The following is a 22530-nucleotide window of genomic DNA, read 5'->3' on the forward strand; positions in this document are numbered from 1 at the left end:
TGGGCTGTCCGACATGGTTGGACAAACTAGAGCCATGCAGGAAAGGCATTTTCAGTTCTTACCTTGAGTAAGTGCAGGAAACCCAGGGAGAAGGGCTCGTTGCAGAAGGAGCAGTACGTCACCATCTCTATCAGCAGGGACAGAGGACCTGACAGCTCACGCATGGAACACAGCACCTGCACAGACAGTACACACGCAGGTCAGAGTAGGGTAGGACGACCGGGTGCAGTACTTAGTTTAGACTAGTCATTGGTTAGACCAGTCATTAGTCCTACAACCTATCTCAAACCCTCACCTCCCATGGGGCAGCACACCTAACCTTAACCCTCTCCCAACCCTTAACGCACCCCTCACCTACCTTAATCCGGTCGTTTTAATGCACCCGTCACCAACCTTAATCCACATGCTATGTCTAACCAAAGTATGCCTCGACCTCTAGACCCAACTTAGATTTACTGTTCTATTGTACTATTCATTTTCATTCAATTCAACCAAATGTATCAAATAAATGATAAATTACCATAAACAGTAACATTGCCTTTTACTACACATTTTACTTTACTATGACCGAAAATTCCTAAGAACCCCTTGATGAGATGTGTGTGTGTGTGTGTGTCCCACCTCGAGCAGGTAAGGCTGTCCCTCTGCAGTGAAGAGAGAGGCCTGCACATCCGTGTGGAGTGGTAGAAGAGTGCATGAGGATGGCACACTGCCCACACTGGGCTTAAACGCAGCTCCTGCAGCTGTGGAGCAGAATTCATTGGAAAATGAAACAAAGATTCATGTGTTGGCATGTCTCAAGAGAATCTATCCAGAAGAGAGAGAGTGTGTGTCTCACTCTGTGTCTGCTGCATCTTGAGGTCAGAGTTCAGGGTGATGAGGGCCAGAGTGCTGTGCAGGTGCAGGAACTCTCGGGCCTGGGCTGGACTCCAGCGCCGGTTCTGCAATAAATCCATAGACAAAAGTGTTCAATTAACACAAGTCCACGACGTCCCCCACACACTGCTAAGAACATTTGTGATGTAGCTGACTGGACTGTGCCTCAACCACATAATCGCACCTTCCTCCGTTACGTTCAATGTTGAATGTCTGTGTTTTGGAATTCTGGATGGATCAGTAATTGATGAGGCAATATGGGTGCCTGGGTGACGGCAGACTGCTGGGCGAGTGCTGGCGCTTTGGCATCAGATCATCAAATCAATCAGGGGTCAGATCAACATATGGAATGAATTCTGTACTGGCCATATATGGAGCGTGTCTTGAGTGTACAGGGTTTGATGAGGTCAGATCAACATATGGAATGTCAGAACAGGTCAGCTCCATATATGGAGATCTAAGGGTGGCAGCGGGGGCAGTGTTTGATGAGGTCTGGCCATATATGGAGCGTGTCTTGAGTGTACAGGGTTTGATGAGGGCCCAGGTAGGGCCGGGCCTTAATTTCCGGGCCTGTTGAGAACTCTAGTTTTCGCCGGCTACCGGGCGCGGCTGCACAGAAAACTTCGGGGCGGGCCCGTCTAGAGTTTGAAGGACGGGTGGGGAAGGATCAACATGTGGAATGCCAGAACAGGTGAGGTCAGCTCCATATATGGAGATCTAAAGGTTTGAGTTTGAGGTCAGATGTAGAGCTTATCACACCCTCTAGAGATGGTGTGGACTGCCCCGCCTGGCCTTACTAATTAGCACACATGTTACGTCCTACACGGCAAAAAAAAAGAAAAAAGAAAAAAAAAGGGTCCATATGGGCATTGCCAGACCTGTAGTTTCAGCGTCTTACTGGTACTTTAAGTAATGGTAAAATATAAAGTTTAGATATAAAACCATAATAACATATAGTACAATGTATCATTCTTCCTCCATTTGTGTCACTCTCTGCTTTGTATTGATTATTAATCGTCAAAAAGTGATCGCTGTTAAAAGTGTCCATTTCTGGTCTCTCAACTGGCTATGGCAAAAGAGTTTATACACCTTAAAGGTAGGGTAAGTGATTAAAGGTAGGGTAAGTGATTAAATAGTACTCATTTCTATGTGAGTGTTTGTTCAGTAACAGAAGTCCACATGTCTCTCCAGGTCTTTATTTAATAGAAAATATATTTTCAGGTCAGGGTACCCATTTTATCGAATGAGGATAGGATAGAATATAATAGTTGAACTATTTCAAAAGCAAAAAGCATCACAAAGTGAGTAATTAGTTGAATTGAGTTGTTAATTTTCCCACTAGTATTGAGCAGTACCACTGTACCAGCCATATTTTTGCTGGTTCAAACTAAGATATATAGCACTTTGGTTCACTACATATCGCACTGTATGTCCTAGAGGTGTTCCCGTAGCTGCCGCTCTGTATGTCCTAGTGGTGTTGCCGTAGCTGCCTCAGTGGATTCAGTGCTCTGCTGAGGTGAGAGGGTTCTCTGAAAACACTGATGTTATTTTATGATTTTGCTATGAAATATTGTTCATTTCAGCAGTAAGTTGAAGCATACAGTACCTAATGTTATGACGTTGGGTCATTATGATAATATCAATCTGAGTGCAATGAATCTTTTTGTAAACAGCTTTTGTTTTATCACGTTGGGACTAGTGATGACGTCATGCAGTCTTTTTGCGCGAAAATAAAGTGAGTTTACTTTTTGTGTTGTGTTGCACACAGACAGTCTGAGGATATGCAGAGGTCCAGTTCCAACAACAAATAGTGTCTTATTTGTCTGTTCCTACAGGTATGTGCTATATATAATGTACCAACTATAACTTGTTTTAATTTAATGTTTTGCTGGTAATTCTTCTGTAATTGCAAACTCAATGTTGAGCCCAGTATGCTGCTATGGTATTCTGATTTCATTATTTTATTTGGATTTAAGACTATGTATATAATAAAAATAAAACATGTATTAGACGGAGGTTAATGTTATTGGTCAGGCTAAAACATTATTAGACAGATGCTACTGTTGGTCAGGCTAAAATGATTCTGTGCTCTGCTGAGACAGTTTGAGGATATGCAGTGGTCCAGTTCCAACAACAAATAGTGTCTGATTTGTCTGTTCCTACAGAATAAACTGTCTCCTGAGGTTCCTGTTCGTTTCATTGACTACTAAAAGAAGTCCGTTACACAAGCTCCTCCCATTAGCTGTCAGTCTTACCTGGTTGTTCTGTCTGTTAGGTCCCAGCAGGAAGATGAGCATCCGACGATAAGCAGAGTGTTTCAACAACAGCTGACAAGAACTGAAACCCTGAAAGAGAAATCATTCCAACATCTTACAAACAATAGGGGCAATATATACATACCAGAAATTAATAATAAAATGTATTAATACAATTTAATTTTTTTTTTATAGAAAAAAGCCAATAATGTATTGCACACAAGACATGGATGCAGGAATTACCCTCTGGGCAAAGTTGCTAAAGAGGCTGAAGTACTGTGAGCAGTTTTTGACGTTCTCGGGCACGTCTTTGTCCAATAAGGAGAGCAGGGCGTCTGTCAGGCTGTCCAATCCGGGGTCTCCGAATTGAAGTGCACTCTCCAGTGTCTTCTGGAGGATGGATGCCACTACGATCCTCACCTCCCTAACACTGCACTCCAACAGGCACACCCTGGGAGCAGAGGAGGAACACAAACACAGCGCAAGGCATTAAACTCCCTAGAGTTCGCTAGTGTTTGTTGAACAGCTCATTGGCCGCTGCTGTTCGTTGAAGAGATGCGTCCATGCAACTGACATATGGGTAAGGACAAGCCATATATAAGACTAATTCATGTATTTGTTGTACACACAAGTAAATGGACACTTACGGGTCTACGAGAATGTACAAATGGATCCATATGGGTCCATTTATACACTCTCAGAGTTAAATGACAGTATAGAGTGGGGTCAAAGCATTAACCATAAGCATGGTATCAAATTGGGGCCTGTGGCCTAATTAATATTAAACTGGGGGTCCTTGAAATAAAAATGTTTAAGAATAACTGCTGTAGACATTAGTCATCTTTGGATGGCAGAGTTTCTGTAGCATTGTATAAGTGACAGGAGTTCTGTATAAAAACAGAAAACTATCTTTTATCTTGGCATGCAGGTCAACACAGTCTGGGGATTCTATTGCAAGTGGTTGCAAGTTACAACTCGTTGCGTTGCATATCATTGCTGTGGACTGTGGACTGACTGGGCTTTACACATACGTCGTTATTTCCCCAGAACACAGTTGTTGTGCTTGCTGGATTGTACCTGAAAACCAGAACGGTGCGAGACCACTTCTACACCTACCCCCACCCCAAAACTAAAAGATTGTGTGGTGTGCGTGAGTGGCAGAAGCATACTGTTGCATCTTAGAGCAGTGCAATCAACCCACGCCGCAACCTACAACAATGAAACCCAAGACTTTTAAAAAGTAATTAGTGGAAAGTCGGCATATTAGACGCGCGCGACCACACGCACATTCGGGGTAAACAATTTGGGGAATTTGCGGTAAAATACACTGTCTGGCACAGCCAGGGCCATGTTTACATTCCAGAGCCAAGCCTACTCTTTCAGCCAATGAGCATGGAGTCGGTCAGCCGTGGCCGGCCCACAGAGGTGCCATCAATCCCTCTCAGTGTTAACGTGTGCATGGCTACACGCATGCTGGTGCTGGCCTGCTGGGTACTGACTGACAGTCTATCTGTCGCTACACGCATGGTGGTGCTGGCCTGCTGGGTACTGACTGACAGTCTATCTGTCGCTACACGCATGGTGGTGCTGGCCTGCTGGGTACTGACTGACAGTCTATCTGTCGCTACACGCATGCTGGTGCTGGCCTGCTGTGTACTGACTGACAGTCTATCTGTCGCTACACGCATGCTGGTGCTGGCCTGCTGGGTACTGACTGACAGTCTATCTGTCGCTACACGCATGCTGGTGCTGGCCTGCTGGGTACTGACTGACAGTCTATCTGTCGCTACACGCATGCTGGTGCTGGCCTGCTGGGTACTGACTGACAGTCTATCTGTCGCTACACGCATGCTGGTGCTGGCCTGCTGGGTACTGACTGACAGTCTATCTGTCGCTACACGCATGCTGGTGCTGGCCTGCTGGGTACTGACTGACAGTCTATCTGTCGCTACACGCATGCTGGTGCTGGCCTGCTGGGTACTGACTGACAGTCTATCTGTCGCTACACGCATGCTGGTGCTGGCCTGCTGGGTACTGACTGACAGTCTATCTGTCGCTACACGCATGCTGGTGCTGGCCTGCTGGGTACTGACTGACAGTCTATCTGTCGCTACACGCATGCTGGTGCTGGCCTGCTGGGTACTGACTGACAGTCTATCTGTCGCTACACGCATGCTGGTGCTGGCCTGCTGGGTACTGACTGACAGTCTATCTGTCGCTACACGCATGCTGGTGCTGGCCTGCTGGGTACTGACTGACAGTCTATCTGTCGCTACACGCATGCTGGTGCTGGCCTGCTGGGTACTGACTGACAGTCTATCTGTCGCTACACGCATGCTGGTGCTGGCCTGCTGGGTACTGACTGACAGTCTATCTGTCGCTACACACATGCTGGTGCTGACCTGCTGGGTACTGACTGACAGTCTATCTGTCGCTACACACATGCTGGTGCTGGCCTGCTGGGTACTGACTGACAGCTAGTCTATCTGTCGCTACACGCATGCTGGTGCTGGCCTGCTGGGTACTGACTGACAGTCTATCTGTCGCTACACGCATGCTGGTGCTGGCCTGCTGGGTACTGACTGACAGTCTATCTGTCGCTACACGCATGCTGGTGCTGGCCTGCTGGGTACTGACTGACAGTCTATCTGTCGCTACACGCATGCTGGTGCTGGCCTGCTGGGTACTGACTGACAGTCTATCTGTCGCTACACGCATGCTGGTGCTGGCCTGCTGGGTACTGACTGACAGTCTATCTGTCGCTACACGCATGCTGGTGCTGGCCTGCTGGGTACTGACTGACAGTCTATCTGTCGCTACACGCATGCTGGTGCTGGCCTGCTGGGTACTGACTGACAGTCTATCTGTCGCTACACGCATGCTGGTGCTGGCCTGCTGGGTACTGACTGACAGTCTATCTGTCGCTACACGCATGCTGGTGCTGGCCTGCTGGGTACTGACTGACAGTCTATCTGTCGCTACACGCATGCTGGTGCTGGCCTGCTGGGTACTGACTGACAGTCTATCTGTCGCTACACGCATGCTGGTGCTGGCCTGCTGGGTACTGACTGACAGTCTATCTGTCGCTACACGCATGCTGGTGCTGGCCTGCTGGGTACTGACTGACAGTCTATCTGTCGCTACACGCATTGTGGTGCTGGCCTGCTGGATACTGACTGACAGTCTATCTGTCGCTACACGCATTGTGGTGCTGGCCTGCTGGGTACTGACTGACAGTCTATCTGTCGCTACACGCATGCTGGTGCTGGCCTGCTGGGTACTGACTGACAGTCTATCTGTCGCTACACGCATGCTGGTGCTGGCCTGCTGGGTACTGACTGACAGTCTATCTGTCGCTACACGCATGCTGGTGCTGGCCTGCTGGGTACTGACTGACAGTCTATCTGTCGCTACACGCATGCTGGTGCTGGCCTGCTGGGTACTGACTGACAGTCTATCTGTCGCTACACGCATGCTGGTGCTGGCCTGCTGGGTACTGACTGACAGTCTATCTGTCGCTACACGCATGCTGGTGCTGGCCTGCTGGGTACTGACTGACAGTCTATCTGTCGCTACACGCATGCTGGTGCTGGCCTGCTGGGTACTGACTGACAGTCTATCTGTCGCTACACGCATGCTGGTGCTGGCCTGCTGGGTACTGACTGACAGTCTATCTGTCGCTACACGCATGCTGGTGCTGATGGTTTCAGTGAAACTTCTGAAACCATCAAATGCTCTGCGGATGAACATCAACATCAAACTAGAGGCCACGGTGCTGTAATGGTTCATGCCACGTTGCCACGCGCCGCATACAGGGGTGTAGGTAAGAAATACAGACGTAATAACAATCAATATGTCAGTCAATGTGTTCAAATACAATGTCCATGTATTTGCCAGAGAGTCGCTGTTTACTTATTTATATCCATAATAATAATTGTTTCCCTTAAAATACACACATTTCACACAGATTAAAATTCTTTGCTAAATAGTTACTGTATCGATTTTAAATCATTTGAATGAACCAATAGCATCCATGTATCATATGGTCAACCATGTATCGTGATGCGTATCATATCGCTGTTACAATGTATCGTTACACCCCTAGCCAACAGTGGTGGTGCCAGCGGTACTAACTTGGTCATCTCTCTTCCCTCTGGTCCAACCAGGTACTGTGTCATCCACTGACACGCCTCACTGCTCTTTGTTAGCAGCACCTCTACTGTAGCCATCCACTCCTCGGTGTCAACCCTGAGAGAGAGAGAGAGAGAGAGAGAAACAGAGAGAGAGATGGTGGGGGGGGGTGGTTAGGTAAACAGAGTGAGAGGATGAGATGCAAAGATAGGAGAGGAATTGAAAAAGCATTGGCTGACAGACCATCATGACTGACAGTGTGTGCGCGTGCATGCATACCGGAGCTTCTTTTTGGTGTGCAGGTACGTATGGAAGAGGAAATGGACAGCCAGCTGAAGACTCTCTTTGGCCATGGCTTGATAGGTTGGGTGCTTCAACTTTGTCTGAAACAAACACACACACACACACGATGCTTCAACTTTGGCTGAAACACATGCACACAATATTTGAGATGTCTGTGTGTGTGACCACACACACATTCTGATCAAACACCTACTGCATTGACGGAGGCCAGGGAAAGCGTGAAGCTGAAGTAGTCGCTGTTGTAGACGTCTCTGTTCCTCATAAACTTGAGGTTCTCATCCCTCACCATCTACACACACACACACACACACACACACACACACACACACACACACACACACACACACACACACACACACACACACACACACACACACACACACACACACACACACACACACACACACACACACACACACACACACACACACACACACACACACACACACAGAACAGGGGGACAGACTTCAATCACTTGGCGTACATGCTGACTATTTGTACATTAAAATCAGATCAGATCAAGCTAATGCCTGGTGGACAGTACAAGAGTTTAGCCCCGATTATCCAAAAAGCGAGGTTCAAACCGAACCATGGGCTAACTGAACCGTTGCACCCCCCCTAGTTGTGTCCAGCACCGACAGCAGAGACGTGCTACAGCCAATGAGAGCACAGGATACAGTAGGTGGACACGGGTGCTTGTTTGATTGTGTGTGCCAATTATTATATTACTTTTGTAAACAGACCGGATTTGAGTTGATTGCTTGCGAACAAGTAAGACAAACATGAAAGACAATAAGCAATACAAACGTAAGAGGCATTCAAATGCACTGGAATAAAAACAATAAAATGTAAAAGTGAATGAGTGAATGAATGGATGGATTAATGAATGGATGGATGGATTAATGAATGAATGGATGGATTAATGAATGGATGGATGAGTGGATGGCTGAATGAATGAATAAATAAATGAATGAGTGAATGAATGAGTGAATGAATTGATGGATGAATGAATGCATGAATGAATGGATCCGCTTGATGCCAGTGAGTGTACCTGGTAGATGCTGGCAGGCATCTTCTCTACAAACAGGCCCTTCTTCTCTCCCTTACGCACCAGACGGGTAAGGAGAGTGAGCCGGTCATTATTGGCTCTGGGGGGGCGAGGGGAGGACTGGGGAGAGACATCGGGAGAGGAGGGAGCTGACCTGAGGGGACACGGAGATGACGGGGAGAACGTAAACTTTAGACTAAACAAGTAGGTTTTTTTTTAAACAAACATTTTGCACGCAGAATTAGCATCAGCATTGTGTGTGTTGCTGACTCACAGTGTGAGGTCCTCGGCTTCCTGTCTCATGACGCTGACTCGGCTCTTTTTGGGAAGGACAGGAGAGTTCTGGTCACTGATCCTCTGGTAGAACAACATGTAGGCATTCCAGTACCTCCGCCGCACGTCTGGGTACGGGTTGGCTATAAACGGTTTGAACACAAACACACAACACTTTGTGTAAGAGAAGGAATTCCTCAGATCCCTCTCTTTTAATGCTGGCTGCCTTGATTAGCGGATAAGCGTCAACATATGTGACTTACACTGGTCATAGACTTTGGGCCGGTACTCCCCTCCGAAGCATTCGTATTCCAGAGTCTCGTCGTTCATGTCGAACTCCTCCACCACGTTGTCATTGAACTTGTACCAACGTCCCCGAGCACTGCCCCTGGAAGAGAGAGGGGGAGAAGAGATGGAATAAGGGACTAAAAGAGGAGAAGGGTTTGTGTAAGGAGAAACAATATGAAGGAAACTCTTGTGTAAAAAATAAATAAATAAGTCACTGTAAAAGAGAGCTGGCTCTCATCACCCTCTCCGCCTGAACACCGGTCTACTCCTGTTTGCTAAGCAGTATAGTAGCCCAGTATGCCAGGACTTTCATAGTCTTCTCTTCGTCTCAATATAGCTGTGCTACAAATCACTAGTAGCTAAGGTGTTCAAAACACCTCTTCAAAAGATAAACCCATTACAAGTGGCTTCCGTCCATACCTGTACATCTTAGTACTGTATAGCTCCCCTACAGAGCTGTTGTGTGACGTGCGCACAATATTATGTTTCATTAAATATGCCATTAATAACTTATAATATAATGCTATAACACCTTTGACTCATTCTGTAGCCCGGAGACACACCATTTGTGCGACACAAGACTAACACACTGTGTAAAGTACACACACTCCGTTACCCGCCGCTGATAGCCTGCTTGTATGAGGCTATCAGGAGCGACCCTAATTATAACCTTAAAACTATCCTATCTGTATCGTGTTCACAATCACAAGTTTATGCAGTGTGCGTAAAGTCCCGGCGCGGGCATCAAGGCCGGCACGGGAGACTCCCTATGCCTCCCACATATCCACTCGTCCCGAGCTCACTTCGTATGAGGCGTCGGGGATTGAGGGATACAGGGGAAGATATATAAACACACTCGCAACTTTTAATCTATGGTTTTTATGAGGCAGAGATTTATAGCTGCTTTTCCACTTGTATGTGCACTGCGCAAACTCTCGCGCCTCAGACTGGTCAGGTCATAGCATACAATTATCACATTGTTCCGCCTGCATAAACCCGTATAGAATATCGGGACGCAAGGGGTTAAATGTTAGAATACAGTATACATGCGTGGCCAATGTACTTCAACCGGCTCCACTGAGACGTTGAAATATAGCCACTTTGACCTCTTTGGACTGGCACTCTATGCGAGTCTCTCCAGCCTGTCCTCCCTTTCTCCGTCCGTGGAAGGATTGAGAGAGGTGGTGTGCCGCTATCATCATCAAAAATAACCATTCCTGTACTTGCGGATCGGGGCGCGCCCGGATCCCCATACCTTGCCGTCTTCCTCCCCGCTCGGGGAAAGATAAACACCGGAAGGCTGTCACTAAAAATGAAGTTGTTAAATCAAACTAAACTTAGCCCACGGAGTGACAGGGAAAACACAGACAACGGACATACTGTATTATTGGCTAATCAATAACACGGGAGGCCATCATAGATTACACTGAATTATAAAAAATAGGTTTATTCAAGTCAAATCAAATTAATTTACAAAATAGTAAAAAGATAGGAGGCAGAGGACTCAGTCAGCCTGCAAAAATATTAACAAGCACAACTCCCTATTCTGGTTATCTGGTTGAGTGGGAGATAAAGCTTAGAGGTGCGCAAGCAAAAGTCTTCTGCCTGAACAAAGGCACATTCATACTTTTAACACCTCGGTTCACATAGCGTAATTTTTAGAGCTATGACCCTGTCCAGGCGTGCTCATAGTAAGGGGCACGAGCAAACACGTCCATGGACACGCATCTGTCCAGCGTGAACGCGTAAAGGGTTCCTTCAGTTAATTTCTAGCCAAGGTCAACAGCGTGAACGCGTAAAGGGTCTCTTCAGTTCGTTTCTGGGTTACTACAGTTCATTATTCAACTCTGCTGCTATAGGAGAAACACAATATACAGCGACTGCAATAATGTAATGAATGCATAGATTTAACCCATCGGCTGCCTTGCAAAAAACACTGTTTCATGAGTATAATACATGTGGGGTCAGAACACATCATTTAAAACAGTAGTACAGTAACACAAACAGGTGAAAGTCATGCGTTTTATGTCACACAAGCATAACATATGTCCTCGTTACTGAGACGCTCAGGGGTGGAGATCTTTGGGGCCACATTGGGGCGTCACTGGTTCGCCACTCACAACAGTCACTAACCCTAAACATTTAAAGTCCATAGACTTGCCTGTCATCTGACGTCACAAGTGGGGGCCTGTTTTTTGGGGGGGCTTGCTGATTTTTGGGGGAGCATGAATAGGACAATAAGACATGATGCCATGTCTGAAAGCCAGACGTTGGCAGGGTGCCCCTCAAATACCAACAGACGGAAACTAATCATCATTTCTAGTTTGACTAGCTCAGGGTTTGCTCTCATTATACAGCCTGGAGCCTGAGGAAGAGCCTCTATCAAGGTCAGTCCTCACAGCACCGCAAATCTTTCTGGAGCACAGGAGTATTTATTTTAAGAGATTATACTTATTAAATAGCTTCCAGCAGTGAGCGATGGGAAAGACTGCAGGAGGAGGCATGGGATGAAATGTGACAAAGGTCGACTTGTGACGTCATTGTGATCCATGTGCTCCAAATCACCCAATGAGAATATTTGTGTGAGTGCATATTTTTGTTTTATTAATGTTTAGACTGGGGAAGGCTTAAAAAAATGGACGTAAACAGGGTCAGGTCATAAGCTAGAAATTTGTTTTTATTCATCCTTCCAAAGGTGCCCACCATAAGAACAGTCACCAACCGACTTACTGCTCATGAAACAGTAATTCTACCAGGTAAAAAAAAGTTTTGTTTTTACAATTTCTATATTCTTTTGAAAATATTGAAAATGTTTGAAAAATGTTGAATCATTTAGATTTTCTTTTTTAGAATGAGAAACTGAAACCCGAAACAAACTGAAACCCAACGAGCAGGGAGACAACATATTAGGGACTATAAGAATTTGATTTTGTGGTCTTCCCACATTCCAGTTCATAGTGTTTTTGTTTTCCACAGCCAGATAAGTCATCTGGAGATGCTTAGAGGCTGAAACCAGGAGCCCACACGGAGTCTAATGCTGCATTCATGATGAGCCAAGGAGGTCGTCGAAGGCCCCGAAACGTTCGGACTGCTAACATTATCAATTACCAGTTAATTGTTCCTTACAATCAAGAGTTGGAATGACTGCTGGGAAATGAAACTAGAACATTGTAGCAACACAGGGGATTAATCCTAACTGAATGAATACGGCATCGATTTGAAGGTCGGTTTCCTAAGGATATTAATAATTAGGATTATTTTCTGCTCCTTTTGTCGGGAGAGATGGCAATGAGAGGGTATGTTGAACGACATGCAAGTTAACAATGCAACTTCCATAATAGGTGGAACTAGTGCATACCCCCAGGTCTGTTTATGCTGAGTGACCGTGTGTGTGTGTGTGTGTGTGTGTGTGTGTGTGTGTGTGTGTGTGCATGCATATATACTATAGCTCTGAAGGTAAGTCGGTAAGCCTGTGGGGAGTGGAACCATGACAACAGAGCCCATCTGCATATTATGCAGATTAACGTCCTACTTGATCATACTACAGCGTCACACAAAAGCATAAAAAAATAGCAGATCTACAAACTCATAACGCAACGCAAAAGGTACTTCTGTGGCCTACTGGCAGTGTACAAAGTTGGGGCGCCGAAGTGTGTGTGTTTTTATTTAGATTATCTCCGGACAGGCACACAGACAAACTCTCTCATAGAAGGCAAGAGCCATGCTGTAAAAACCCAGTGACTTACCGTCTGTCCTTTATGAAGGAGTAGTAATGTCCGGCGTGGGCCTGCCCGCTGTGAACTACAACTCCCACCAGCTCGTAGTTCTCAGATATGGTGACCTTCTTCCTCGGGGAGCCTCCCCCGGCGCCGTCGCAGCGGCCCTCGCCTGCCTCTCCGCTGCAGTCCTGGCGGGCCATGCCAGACACGGTGTAGGGCTCCATGTTCAACACCCAGGGGAACTGCACGCAAAAACAAGCAACGGAAAGAATGTCTTTGTTGTATATTTAACGAGACGAAGAACCATTTTTAAGTCCATAATAATTATCCATAATGTATAAATTATAGCTAAGAGGCCTTTTCCGGAAAATTATGGACTTAGGTGGTTTTTCGTCTCAACTGCTCATTTGACTCCAACAAAACAGATTAGGATTAGATATATTGTTAAAATCCAGTGTTCGGAGCAGTACAGAATTTATGCCAACTGTCATCCAATCTGGGAACCAATCGGCAAAAAAAGGAAAAACAGCGCCATCTGCTGTTTGTTTCCTCTGAATTTGTAGAACAGGATGTTGTCCATTTGGCCCCATAGAGCAGTGTTTCCCAACCTTTTTTGTCCCAGGGCACACTTTTCATAGCCTAAAAATATCAGGGCACACCTAGATATACGGTGTATAGGCCTATCTATATACATATACATACATATGTGTATCTATGTGTATATAATATATATATATATATATATTCATATATTCATATATTCATCATTCAATATTTTTAACTAAAGTTCATGGTTCCAAAAAATGAACTATTTTAGTTCTTTTTCGTTCTTTCTTTTTTGAATTATTATTATTATTACCACAGTACCACAGCCCATAGCCATATAGAACCTCAGACTTTATTGAATAAAAAAACGAATTCCTTTAAAAAAAATACATTTTGGAGAAAAAATAGCTCATATGCAATGTGAAATGCCACCTAATTCTTAAAGGCGTAGTGAAACGGAAATGGTGGACATTTTATTGTGAAGTTTCAGACGGTCTCAAGTTGAAACACCGCTATGAAGTTTCTGAACCAATCAGAGCATCGCATCCCTTCAGGGGATGGACGGTAGCTAGGGACGGGTAGCTATGCTACGCAAGACAGCGTGTGGATGTTTGTTTACAAATCAGATAGTCGGCAACCTTTACCAGTTTACTCTTAATGTGGCTTATTTCTACCCTATAATGTTTTCAGGTACATTTTTAGCGTGATGATTAAGTTGAAACCGTGTAATACACTCTCTGGATGTTATCTTGAATGGGAATAAAAACGGAAGATTTCTGTAATTAGTAGCAGCTGTGCAGCCTGTGCTGGACGGATGCGGAGATATGGGGAATTAAACTGGTGAGCTTCATTTTTATTGGCTTTTATCGATGTTGGCCTCGACACGTCATCACGCAGCACGTTTTCGTTTTCAGGAAGTAATACAAAATATTCTTTTGATATAAAAACACACAAAAATGAGAATTTTCCCATTTTTTTGGCATCCATTGTTAGGTATGCCCATATGATGACCACGGATATGGTCTAAAAGTGTGAAAAACGTATTTTTCATTTCACTACACCTTTAATCCTTTTCCTTGTCTTTATTATGGGCCAACTTGTGAAAGCTGTATGCTTTTATTGTGAAGGGTCTCAGTTCTCACAGTCTGCATATTTCCACGTGCTGAAAATAGCTGATCGACAAGCTCACATCGCGTTGCGGACGCAACGCGTTGTGAGCTTGTAAATCAGCCATTTTCAGCATGGAACACGTGTACGACGAAGAATAAATCAGGCATCACTGCGCTTCTGTGGAGGGAGGGAGATATATTGTGTTGTCCGAACGAGGCGATCATGTATGGACACTTGGACAGTTGGACAGCTATTTTTCGTGGCACATTATGTTTAATCACAACAACGTCACGTTTACTTTACCTCCTCAGTGTTTGGGCCGGGACATGTAGGACTGTATGTGTCTGCTGTTTACGTGCATATGCGCGAAATGTAGCGTCTTCTGGATGCATCTCTTTTCATTAACATTTCAATGGCCGAGGGTCGTTAGAGTCTATTGTTCCGTCGTTATCGCACGTCTAATGGTTAGACGTGTGACGTGTGTTGCGACGCAACAATAGGAAGCCTGAAGGGTTAGTGTTATTTTCGGTCAAATCAGGCGGCACACCTGGACACATCAAACGGCACAGTAAAGTGCCGCGGCACACAGGTTGGGAAACACTGCCATAGAGTATATAAAGGATAGAGACCGAACTGGAGCGTTAGCCCCCCCCCGCTATTCATTTCAGTGGAAGTTGCTCAGTGGCGTTTTGAAGCACCCGGAAGTATAATTATAACTCAATGGCTCGAGCGAGCAGAAGTTTAGCCTAGCCTAGCCCCGGACCTCAATTTTGACGTCCGGGCTTTTCACGTGACGTCATGAACGTCCGTCCACTTCCATTAAGTGGTTTCCACATTTCGCCAGTAGGTAGTGGCATCTTCAACGTTGGATATCCTTACTGGGGGCTTGTTTGGCCCACCCTCAGACCTCCACTTCCTGTGGTGCGCCTGTGTTTTCATTCCCACTATCAACAATGTATACACATTCTGAATGGCCCTGCTGACAGATTCTGTAGCGCAGCTCAGAATCTGTTGTCTCTTGAGAGAGACAGCATAATCAGACTGCATAATGCGAGAACTCTTAACCCTTAGTGCATATGGTTCTGTGTTGGCCCTGTTCTTGTGTGATTATAGCCATGTGTGTGATGTGTTTTTGTTTGCCTTGTCGATGGATTATTTATTCTTGTCGATGGATTTTTTATTTTACCACATTATGCTGCTGTAATGCCTCAATTTCATTTCGGGGATTAACCCATGTTGGGCGGGAACCCCTTTTGGTGTTAGCATTATGTTATGCTTTAGCTATTGAAAAATAGCAGATCTACAAGCTCATAGCGCGCCACCGAGTGGCGCGCTATGAGCTTGTAGGTCTGCTATTTTTGAAAAATCGAAGAACTACTGACATAGAAATAGCTTTTTCAGAAAACTGTCAGGATGTAGAAGACATTTTTAGAATCTGATCCCAGGTCAAAATGGGTTAATAAAGTATACCACATCTCATCATCATCTCATCGTTTATTCATCCATTTTTAACTGAACGTATACTGGACCCTTACGGGTCCATTTGGTTACATTTGTATGCTTTCAGTAACTCTGGATAAATGAACAGTGGGGATTGTAAACGTGCGTGAGCGTGTCCTACCCTGATCTGTTCATCATATTTGATGGAGCGCCCGCTCTCCCAGTCGAAGCCAAAGCGCATGAGGTGGATGCAAAGAACAGCGGGCAGCGACTTAATGCACGTCCTCTTCACAGTGGTCCTCTGCACGCGCACGCACGCACGCACACGCACACGCACACACACACACACACACACACACACACACACACACACACACACACACACACAAACATAATCATTATCAAGCTATTACTTTGCACATACATACACTAAAAGTTAACGAATAATGAAATAGTGAAATAAAATAAAATATTGTATTTGAAAAATCTTTAAAGTGTTGAATAATTTCACTTTTATTTTAACTTCTGGGCTTCCCTGGCTAAAAATTCCGTTTTGGTCCGTGGCCAAATACATTTTGGGGTTTGGGCACGAAAAAGTTTGAGAACTATAGATTGAGAGGGTTAATGTGTCCTTTTGGATTAATAAGGGTCTCTGCATTGCAGACACTGACCTTCTCTTTGCATTTCTCACAGTAATAGGCATTGCTGCCCTCCAGCACCTCCCCTCTGACAAACTGGTCCAAGGAGATCTCTAGACTCTGGCAGGAAGTCACACCCAGGTTTAAGGCCATGAAGGTTTCCTCGCGCTCATACCTGTAGTACAAGGACACAAGATCCACGGTTGAAATGGCAGCCTTGTCCCAAAGAAGTGATCCATGTTTAGCACTCATTTTGGGGCTCACCGGTGAGGACAGTCTTTGCAAATCTTCTGGTCAGAAAATATTCCCTGGAACGTGTTTTTGAAGATTTGCTCCCGGCCAATTTTCTGCAGGGGGAAGAAGTCATTTTAATAAGCACATCATTAACTGATGAAAGGATCTACGTACTTATCTGGTGGAATGAGTAGTTAGTGGACCGTATGAGCGTGACAGAGAGAGAATGTGTGTGTGTGTGTGTGTTGAGTGTGTGTCTGTGTGTGTTGAGTGTGTGTGAGTGTGTGTCTGTGTGTGTTGAGTGTGTGTGTGTGTGTGTGTGAGTGTGTGTGTGTGTGTTGAGTGTGTGTTGAGTGTGTGTAGACCTGTCACAATAACCTGTAAATGTTTCCATGTTGAAAAATCTTTCCCAAAAATAGCAGATCTACAAGCTTACAACGCACCGTGACGCGGCTATTCCGCTATTTTACTTTCTTTTCTAAGAAACAATTATTAAATATGTCAGTAGTTTTTCATCACGAAGCCGAAAAGGCAAAGAGAGAGAGATTACCTTTAGGTGTTCATCTAGCTGGTCTACCAGGCTGGTGAAGAACTCATAAGCATCCTGCTGTTCTCTTACATACAACTCCTTGTTCCACATCTTGAAGATCTGCAACACACAACACCATATTACACCCTGAAACAAAACAAGCACTTCCAGTGGCCAAAAAAACCCTAAAATCTAATCTATAAATATATTACGTATGTTTGTTTGTTTTTATAATGTTTAGCAGAAGTTCTGTAAATTAATGAACTAGGTTTGTTCATTAAGACATCAACCTAGGTGTAAGGGCCAAATGAGTATAATAAGTCAAACTAATTTGTGACCATGGGGTGGCGCTGTTATTCTTATAAACGTCAGGTTCACTGGCATCTGTAGGGAGGATTGACCCGGAAGGGCAATGGTTTTTGACCGCAGGTACGTCACTGTTGTTCAAACACTGTGGAGCGAAATGTTTTGTAAATTTGTTTATTTATCTGTCTCTAATTATGGGTTGTTTTATGTAATCGCAGATACTGATGCCGTACTCACTGCTTGGAAAATAAATGTGTCAAAAGCAACAGGAGCTGCCTGTGTGTTTATTATCACAAAATGGGGCTGACACTCAGTACAAACAGTATGGCATTGGACCAGCGCGTCAACCAGGTCCATCTACGGGATCAACTCCTCGAGAGCTAAGACGGGGCTCTCATACTAGGATTTCATAATTATATGGCACACACGCACAGACACAGACACACAGTCACAGACACACAGACAGTTACGGCACCTTCCAGAAGTTCTCAGGCACGTAGTACTGCAGTTTGCTCTCCATCAGATGACCGAACAGAGACTGCACCTGGCAGAACACGCTCTCCTCCGGCTGCTCTGTGTCGTCCTCGATGGACAGGAACGCCTGTGGGTTTCATACAAAGTAGGGATGGGCATTTTAAGTCATTTCCATATTCCAAGTACAGTATATTATTACCGTATTATTATTATATATTAATTATTATTATATAAAGGGTACCCAAGTACTCTTTATGTTGTTGTGTATTCTGTTACCGTCGCTAATTTGATCTAAATACTTCCAAACATCAATCTTTTGCCGGGTCACCGTGATGTCTGACTGAAAATCGCTGAATGTTCTTTTCATGTCAAAACGAACACATTATCTGCATTGTGTGTGCGTGCGTGCGTGCGTGTGCGTGTGTGTGTGTGCGTGCGTGTACCGTACCTCAGGCAGGCCAGGCTGCATGTAAAGCTGCTGAAAGACAGCATTCATGTAACACGTGGCTCCACCATTCTTCAAGCCAACGAACCCCGAGACCGACCGGCTATCCACTGGGGGAAGGTACTGGAGATGAGAGAGAGACTGACAGTTAGGCCCCTATCCACTGGGGGAAGGTACTGGAGATGAGAGAGAGACTGACAGTTAGGCCCACTGGGGGAAGGTACTGGAGATGAGAGAGAGACTGACAGTTAGACCACTGGGGGAAGGTACTGGAGATGAGTGAGAGACTGAAAGTTAGGCCCACTGGGGGAAGGTACTGGAGATGAGAGAGAGACTGACAGTTAGGCCCCTATCCACTGGGGGAAGGTACTGGAGATGAGTGAGAGACTGACAGTTAGGCCCACTGGGGGAAGGTACTGGAGATGAGTGAGAGACTGACAGTTAGGCCCACTGGGGGAAGGTACTGGAGATGAGTGAGAGACTGACAGTTAGGCCCACTGGGGGAAGGTACTGGAGATGAGAGAGAGACTGACAGTTAGGCCCACTGGGGGAAGGTACTGGAGATGAGTGAGAGACTGACAGTTAGGCCCACTGGGGGAAGGTACTGGAGATGAGTGAGAGACTGACAGTTAGGACCACTGGGGGAAGGTACTGGAGATGAGAGAGAGACTGACAGTTAGGCCCACTGGGGGAAGGTACTGGAGATGAGTGAGAGACTGACAGTTAGGCCCACATCAAGACATCATGGATCCAAAGGACCCCACAATGTTACTGGTGATGAAATCACAGTAAATCTGTCCTTTTTTTTTAACAATACTCATTTAGGGGCCGTTTGTACAGAAATGTTTTATGAGCGGAGAGGCACTTGTTTGGATGTCATGTCCATAGCGCTCGCATTCAATGATTTAAAAAAGAAACAATAAAATCTAAAATAAATTCTGAAGCCAACAAGTGAAGAGTAGCCAGAATCTGGGTAATATGCAGGTCACGCTTGCGGGATCCAGTTAAGAGACATGCTGCAGCATTTTGGACCAGCATAAAGTGCAGTAGTAGTTTCTGTCAAACTCCATATTAAAAGGATAAATAAATAATCTTAGAATGTTTACGTCAAACTCCTTGCTCAGTGACGGGTCACACTGGTGGTGCATGTTGATCAGCTCCCTGTTGATGATCTGCAGGTTGGACAGAGAGCTATCAGCCAACATCACCAGAACCTCGTAGGCTGCCAGCCTGCTGCTGGCCGTGCTGCACCTGGATAGAGATAAAGAGAGAGATAAAGAGACAGAGAGAGAGAGACAGAGACAGAGAGAGAGATAGAGAGAGACACACACACACACATTTTACTTGGAATGCTGCCCAAAAACTCTCAGTACTGTGAAGCAGGAGTTCACAACTGCCTTCATGCACGTCAAGTGCATATTATTGACCATCAAGTGAGGATTTATCAAAATTATAATTTCTAGGAATCTGTCTGTCTGCCTGCCCCTCCCTCCTTTGAATATCTCAAGAACCGATCATCATTCATCAATGTCAGATTGACTGTTCATCTGATCAATCTGACATTTGCCGGGTGTATTAACAGTTGATCAGATGAACTGTTCTCAAGATCGCAATATTGCGGTTGTTGACAAGAATGGTGCAAGCACTTCTGGCGGCCAAGCATTCGTCCCCATTCTGGACAGACACATCCCAAAAGGGCACCGCACAAGTTTATTTAATGAACAATTTGTTACTCTGTTAAAGTTATTATTTTGTCCATGTCAGCATGTTTACGATCCACAGATTGTGAAACACTGCTGTAAAGCAAATCAAAAACTTTAAATACACACTATAGAAACATCGGTATAAACTGTTTTATAATGAGCTCAAAGGCAAGAGATAAAAATGACTAACATAAATAAAGTAATTATATTATGTCCTACTTGGGGTGGAAGTCATAATTGGGAGCCGGGGAGAGCGTAGCGTTTTGATTGTTGAGGATGATGCGCGAGGCTCGAAACAGGAAGTCGTCCAACAGCTGCTGAATTAGAGATGCACCTGGACAAATAAATACACAAGGTCACACTTCACATTACACACTTCAAATTTCAACCTATCATATCACTACAGACTCAACCACGCCGAAAATAGCCAATCTACAAGTATAGATCGATTGTGAGTAGATTGACTATTTTGGTTGTGCAACACCGTTTTACAATGCGAGATAAATTATGTATAACTGGAGTTCACAGATCTTCTTAGAATTAGGTGGTGCAAAGCTTGCACCCAATAAAGTCGATGTGTTGCTGTGCTCCAGTTCTCTATTGTTTCTACAGAACACAAGCTTTCGTAGTTAAAATGGGTGAAAGTGCACTTACTCCCCTTCACATTCAATGTTGTATCTATTATAAAATTAAATTAAAATCGCAGACACGAAGGTGTGGACCTCCGACATTCTTCAACTCAATACAGGTTTGTATGAATAGTTCCAGACCCACAGGAACGCACCCAGGGTGCCGGCCCGATTCCGGCGAGCCACCCCGCGTCCGAAACGGTTGAGAAATGACAGTTACCGTGTGGGGGTCCCTCTACTGTACTGTACCGTCACTGTACTGTACTGTACTGTACTGGCACACCCGAAATCACCATATATACAGTTAATATGTGCATGTGTTTGTGTGTGTGTTAGGTTGCGCACAGGTGGTGAAAAACAACCATGCTGTTTTCGTGCTCAGACACACCCAGCCACCCACACACCCACCCACACACATAGTCACTTAAGGAAGTGGTTGCACCACTTAAAAACTAGCCTCTAAACCAGGCCCAGCCGAGGCAAAGCCCTTGGGAAAACAGAGAGAGAGTGGCTCACAACACTCACCCAGGTGTCCCTTCTCGTTGCCACAGAGCGACAGCAGAGTCTTGATGAGCCGGAGGTGTCCTGCCTGCAGGATGTTGTCGGCCTCAGTGGTCTCCATCTCAGAGGTCCAGCTGGGCTCAAAGTTGTCCAGCCAGGAGATCTCGTCCTCCAGCATGGTGGCCGAGCTCACATTCATCACCTCCATCTCTGAAGCTGGGGAGAAGAAGGTAGACAGTTGGGTTCATTTATGAACATGTATACACCAAGATACACAAATCCTACAAAATAATGGTCTCCTGGTCTGGGCCATGGCTCAATGGTCCAGGCACCTTGGCTGGTAATCCAGTCTGGCAGTGTGCCGCGGGTTCGACTCCCGATCCCGACAGCCTTTACTGCATGTCTTTCCCCCCATTTCATGTCAGCCTACTGTCTGTCCCTCCATAAAAAAATATAAAATAAGGCGAAAGCCACAAAAAAACATTACAAAAAATAATAATAATGGTCTCCTAAGTGGGCGCCGGTAGATCTCGTTGAAGTCCTATGTTTACTGGTGTTAGGTCTATAGAGAAAGGTCGATGACAAAATAACCTTTCACCCGATTTGTTTATCTGACAAAAGCCATTTCAGTATGAACATTTTTGGAAGATTGTGTGGCTTGTGACGACCGGCCCCAATATTTAGTCTGGTGACCATGGGGCTAAACAATGGTTCAGAAGCTACAGTGTTCACGTTCAGTCTTCCATTGGAAATAACAGACTCCAACCTGCGTCTGAAACGTGTTACCTCTGCTGACCTCTAATGGAGGAAAAGTGAAAATGCAATTATTTTAAAACAAGACTACCTAGGGACAGTGGTTTTCATTTCTAATCCTGGGGATTCACAGAACAAGTAGTCTTTAATAGAGTATCTAGTACTCCTGACAGCACTCCTGCTATCCATGGGTCACAGAAGTTTTTGATTGAAAATCCCATAGGGAAATCTTACATTGCGTCATAGAATAACTGGTATATCAGGTATGTGACTATGTAATTTATGATACACTTGATAACGTCTTATATACTCTTTGATAAATGAGTACT

The 22530-nt window shown here is 45.1% G+C and overlaps 1 protein-coding gene across 9 annotated transcripts in view; it reads right to left on the reverse strand.

The window, feature by feature from the left end:
• The window catches only part of usp24 (ubiquitin specific peptidase 24), an 85965-nt gene that overhangs the window by 5927 nt on the left and 57508 nt on the right, over window positions 1–22530 (reverse strand). For all 9 annotated transcript variants that reach the window (XM_079506208.1, XM_079506207.1, XM_079506205.1 and 6 more), the window contains 21 exons: window positions 21473–21664; window positions 20538–20652; window positions 19722–19866; window positions 18619–18738; window positions 18172–18297; window positions 17412–17510; window positions 16892–16974; window positions 16661–16802; window positions 16171–16290; window positions 12921–13135; window positions 9150–9274; window positions 8888–9029; window positions 8617–8767; window positions 7759–7854; window positions 7542–7645; window positions 7266–7379; window positions 3375–3582; window positions 3132–3221; window positions 839–941; window positions 622–743; window positions 63–176 (listed from right to left, as the gene is read on the reverse strand). In XM_079506208.1, coding sequence (XP_079362334.1) covers window positions 63–176; window positions 622–743; window positions 839–941; window positions 3132–3221; window positions 3375–3582; window positions 7266–7379; window positions 7542–7645; window positions 7759–7854; window positions 8617–8767; window positions 8888–9029; window positions 9150–9274; window positions 12921–13135; window positions 16171–16290; window positions 16661–16802; window positions 16892–16974; window positions 17412–17510; window positions 18172–18297; window positions 18619–18738; window positions 19722–19866; window positions 20538–20652; window positions 21473–21664 — 2726 coding nt within the window. The remainder of the gene's footprint in view (window positions 1–62; window positions 177–621; window positions 744–838; window positions 942–3131; window positions 3222–3374; window positions 3583–7265; window positions 7380–7541; window positions 7646–7758; window positions 7855–8616; window positions 8768–8887; window positions 9030–9149; window positions 9275–12920; window positions 13136–16170; window positions 16291–16660; window positions 16803–16891; window positions 16975–17411; window positions 17511–18171; window positions 18298–18618; window positions 18739–19721; window positions 19867–20537; window positions 20653–21472; window positions 21665–22530) is intronic.

This window comes from Electrona antarctica (assembly GCF_951216825.1).
Source record: "Electrona antarctica genome assembly, chromosome: 7".
NCBI classification, from domain to species: Eukaryota; Metazoa; Chordata; class Actinopteri; order Myctophiformes; family Myctophidae; genus Electrona; species Electrona antarctica.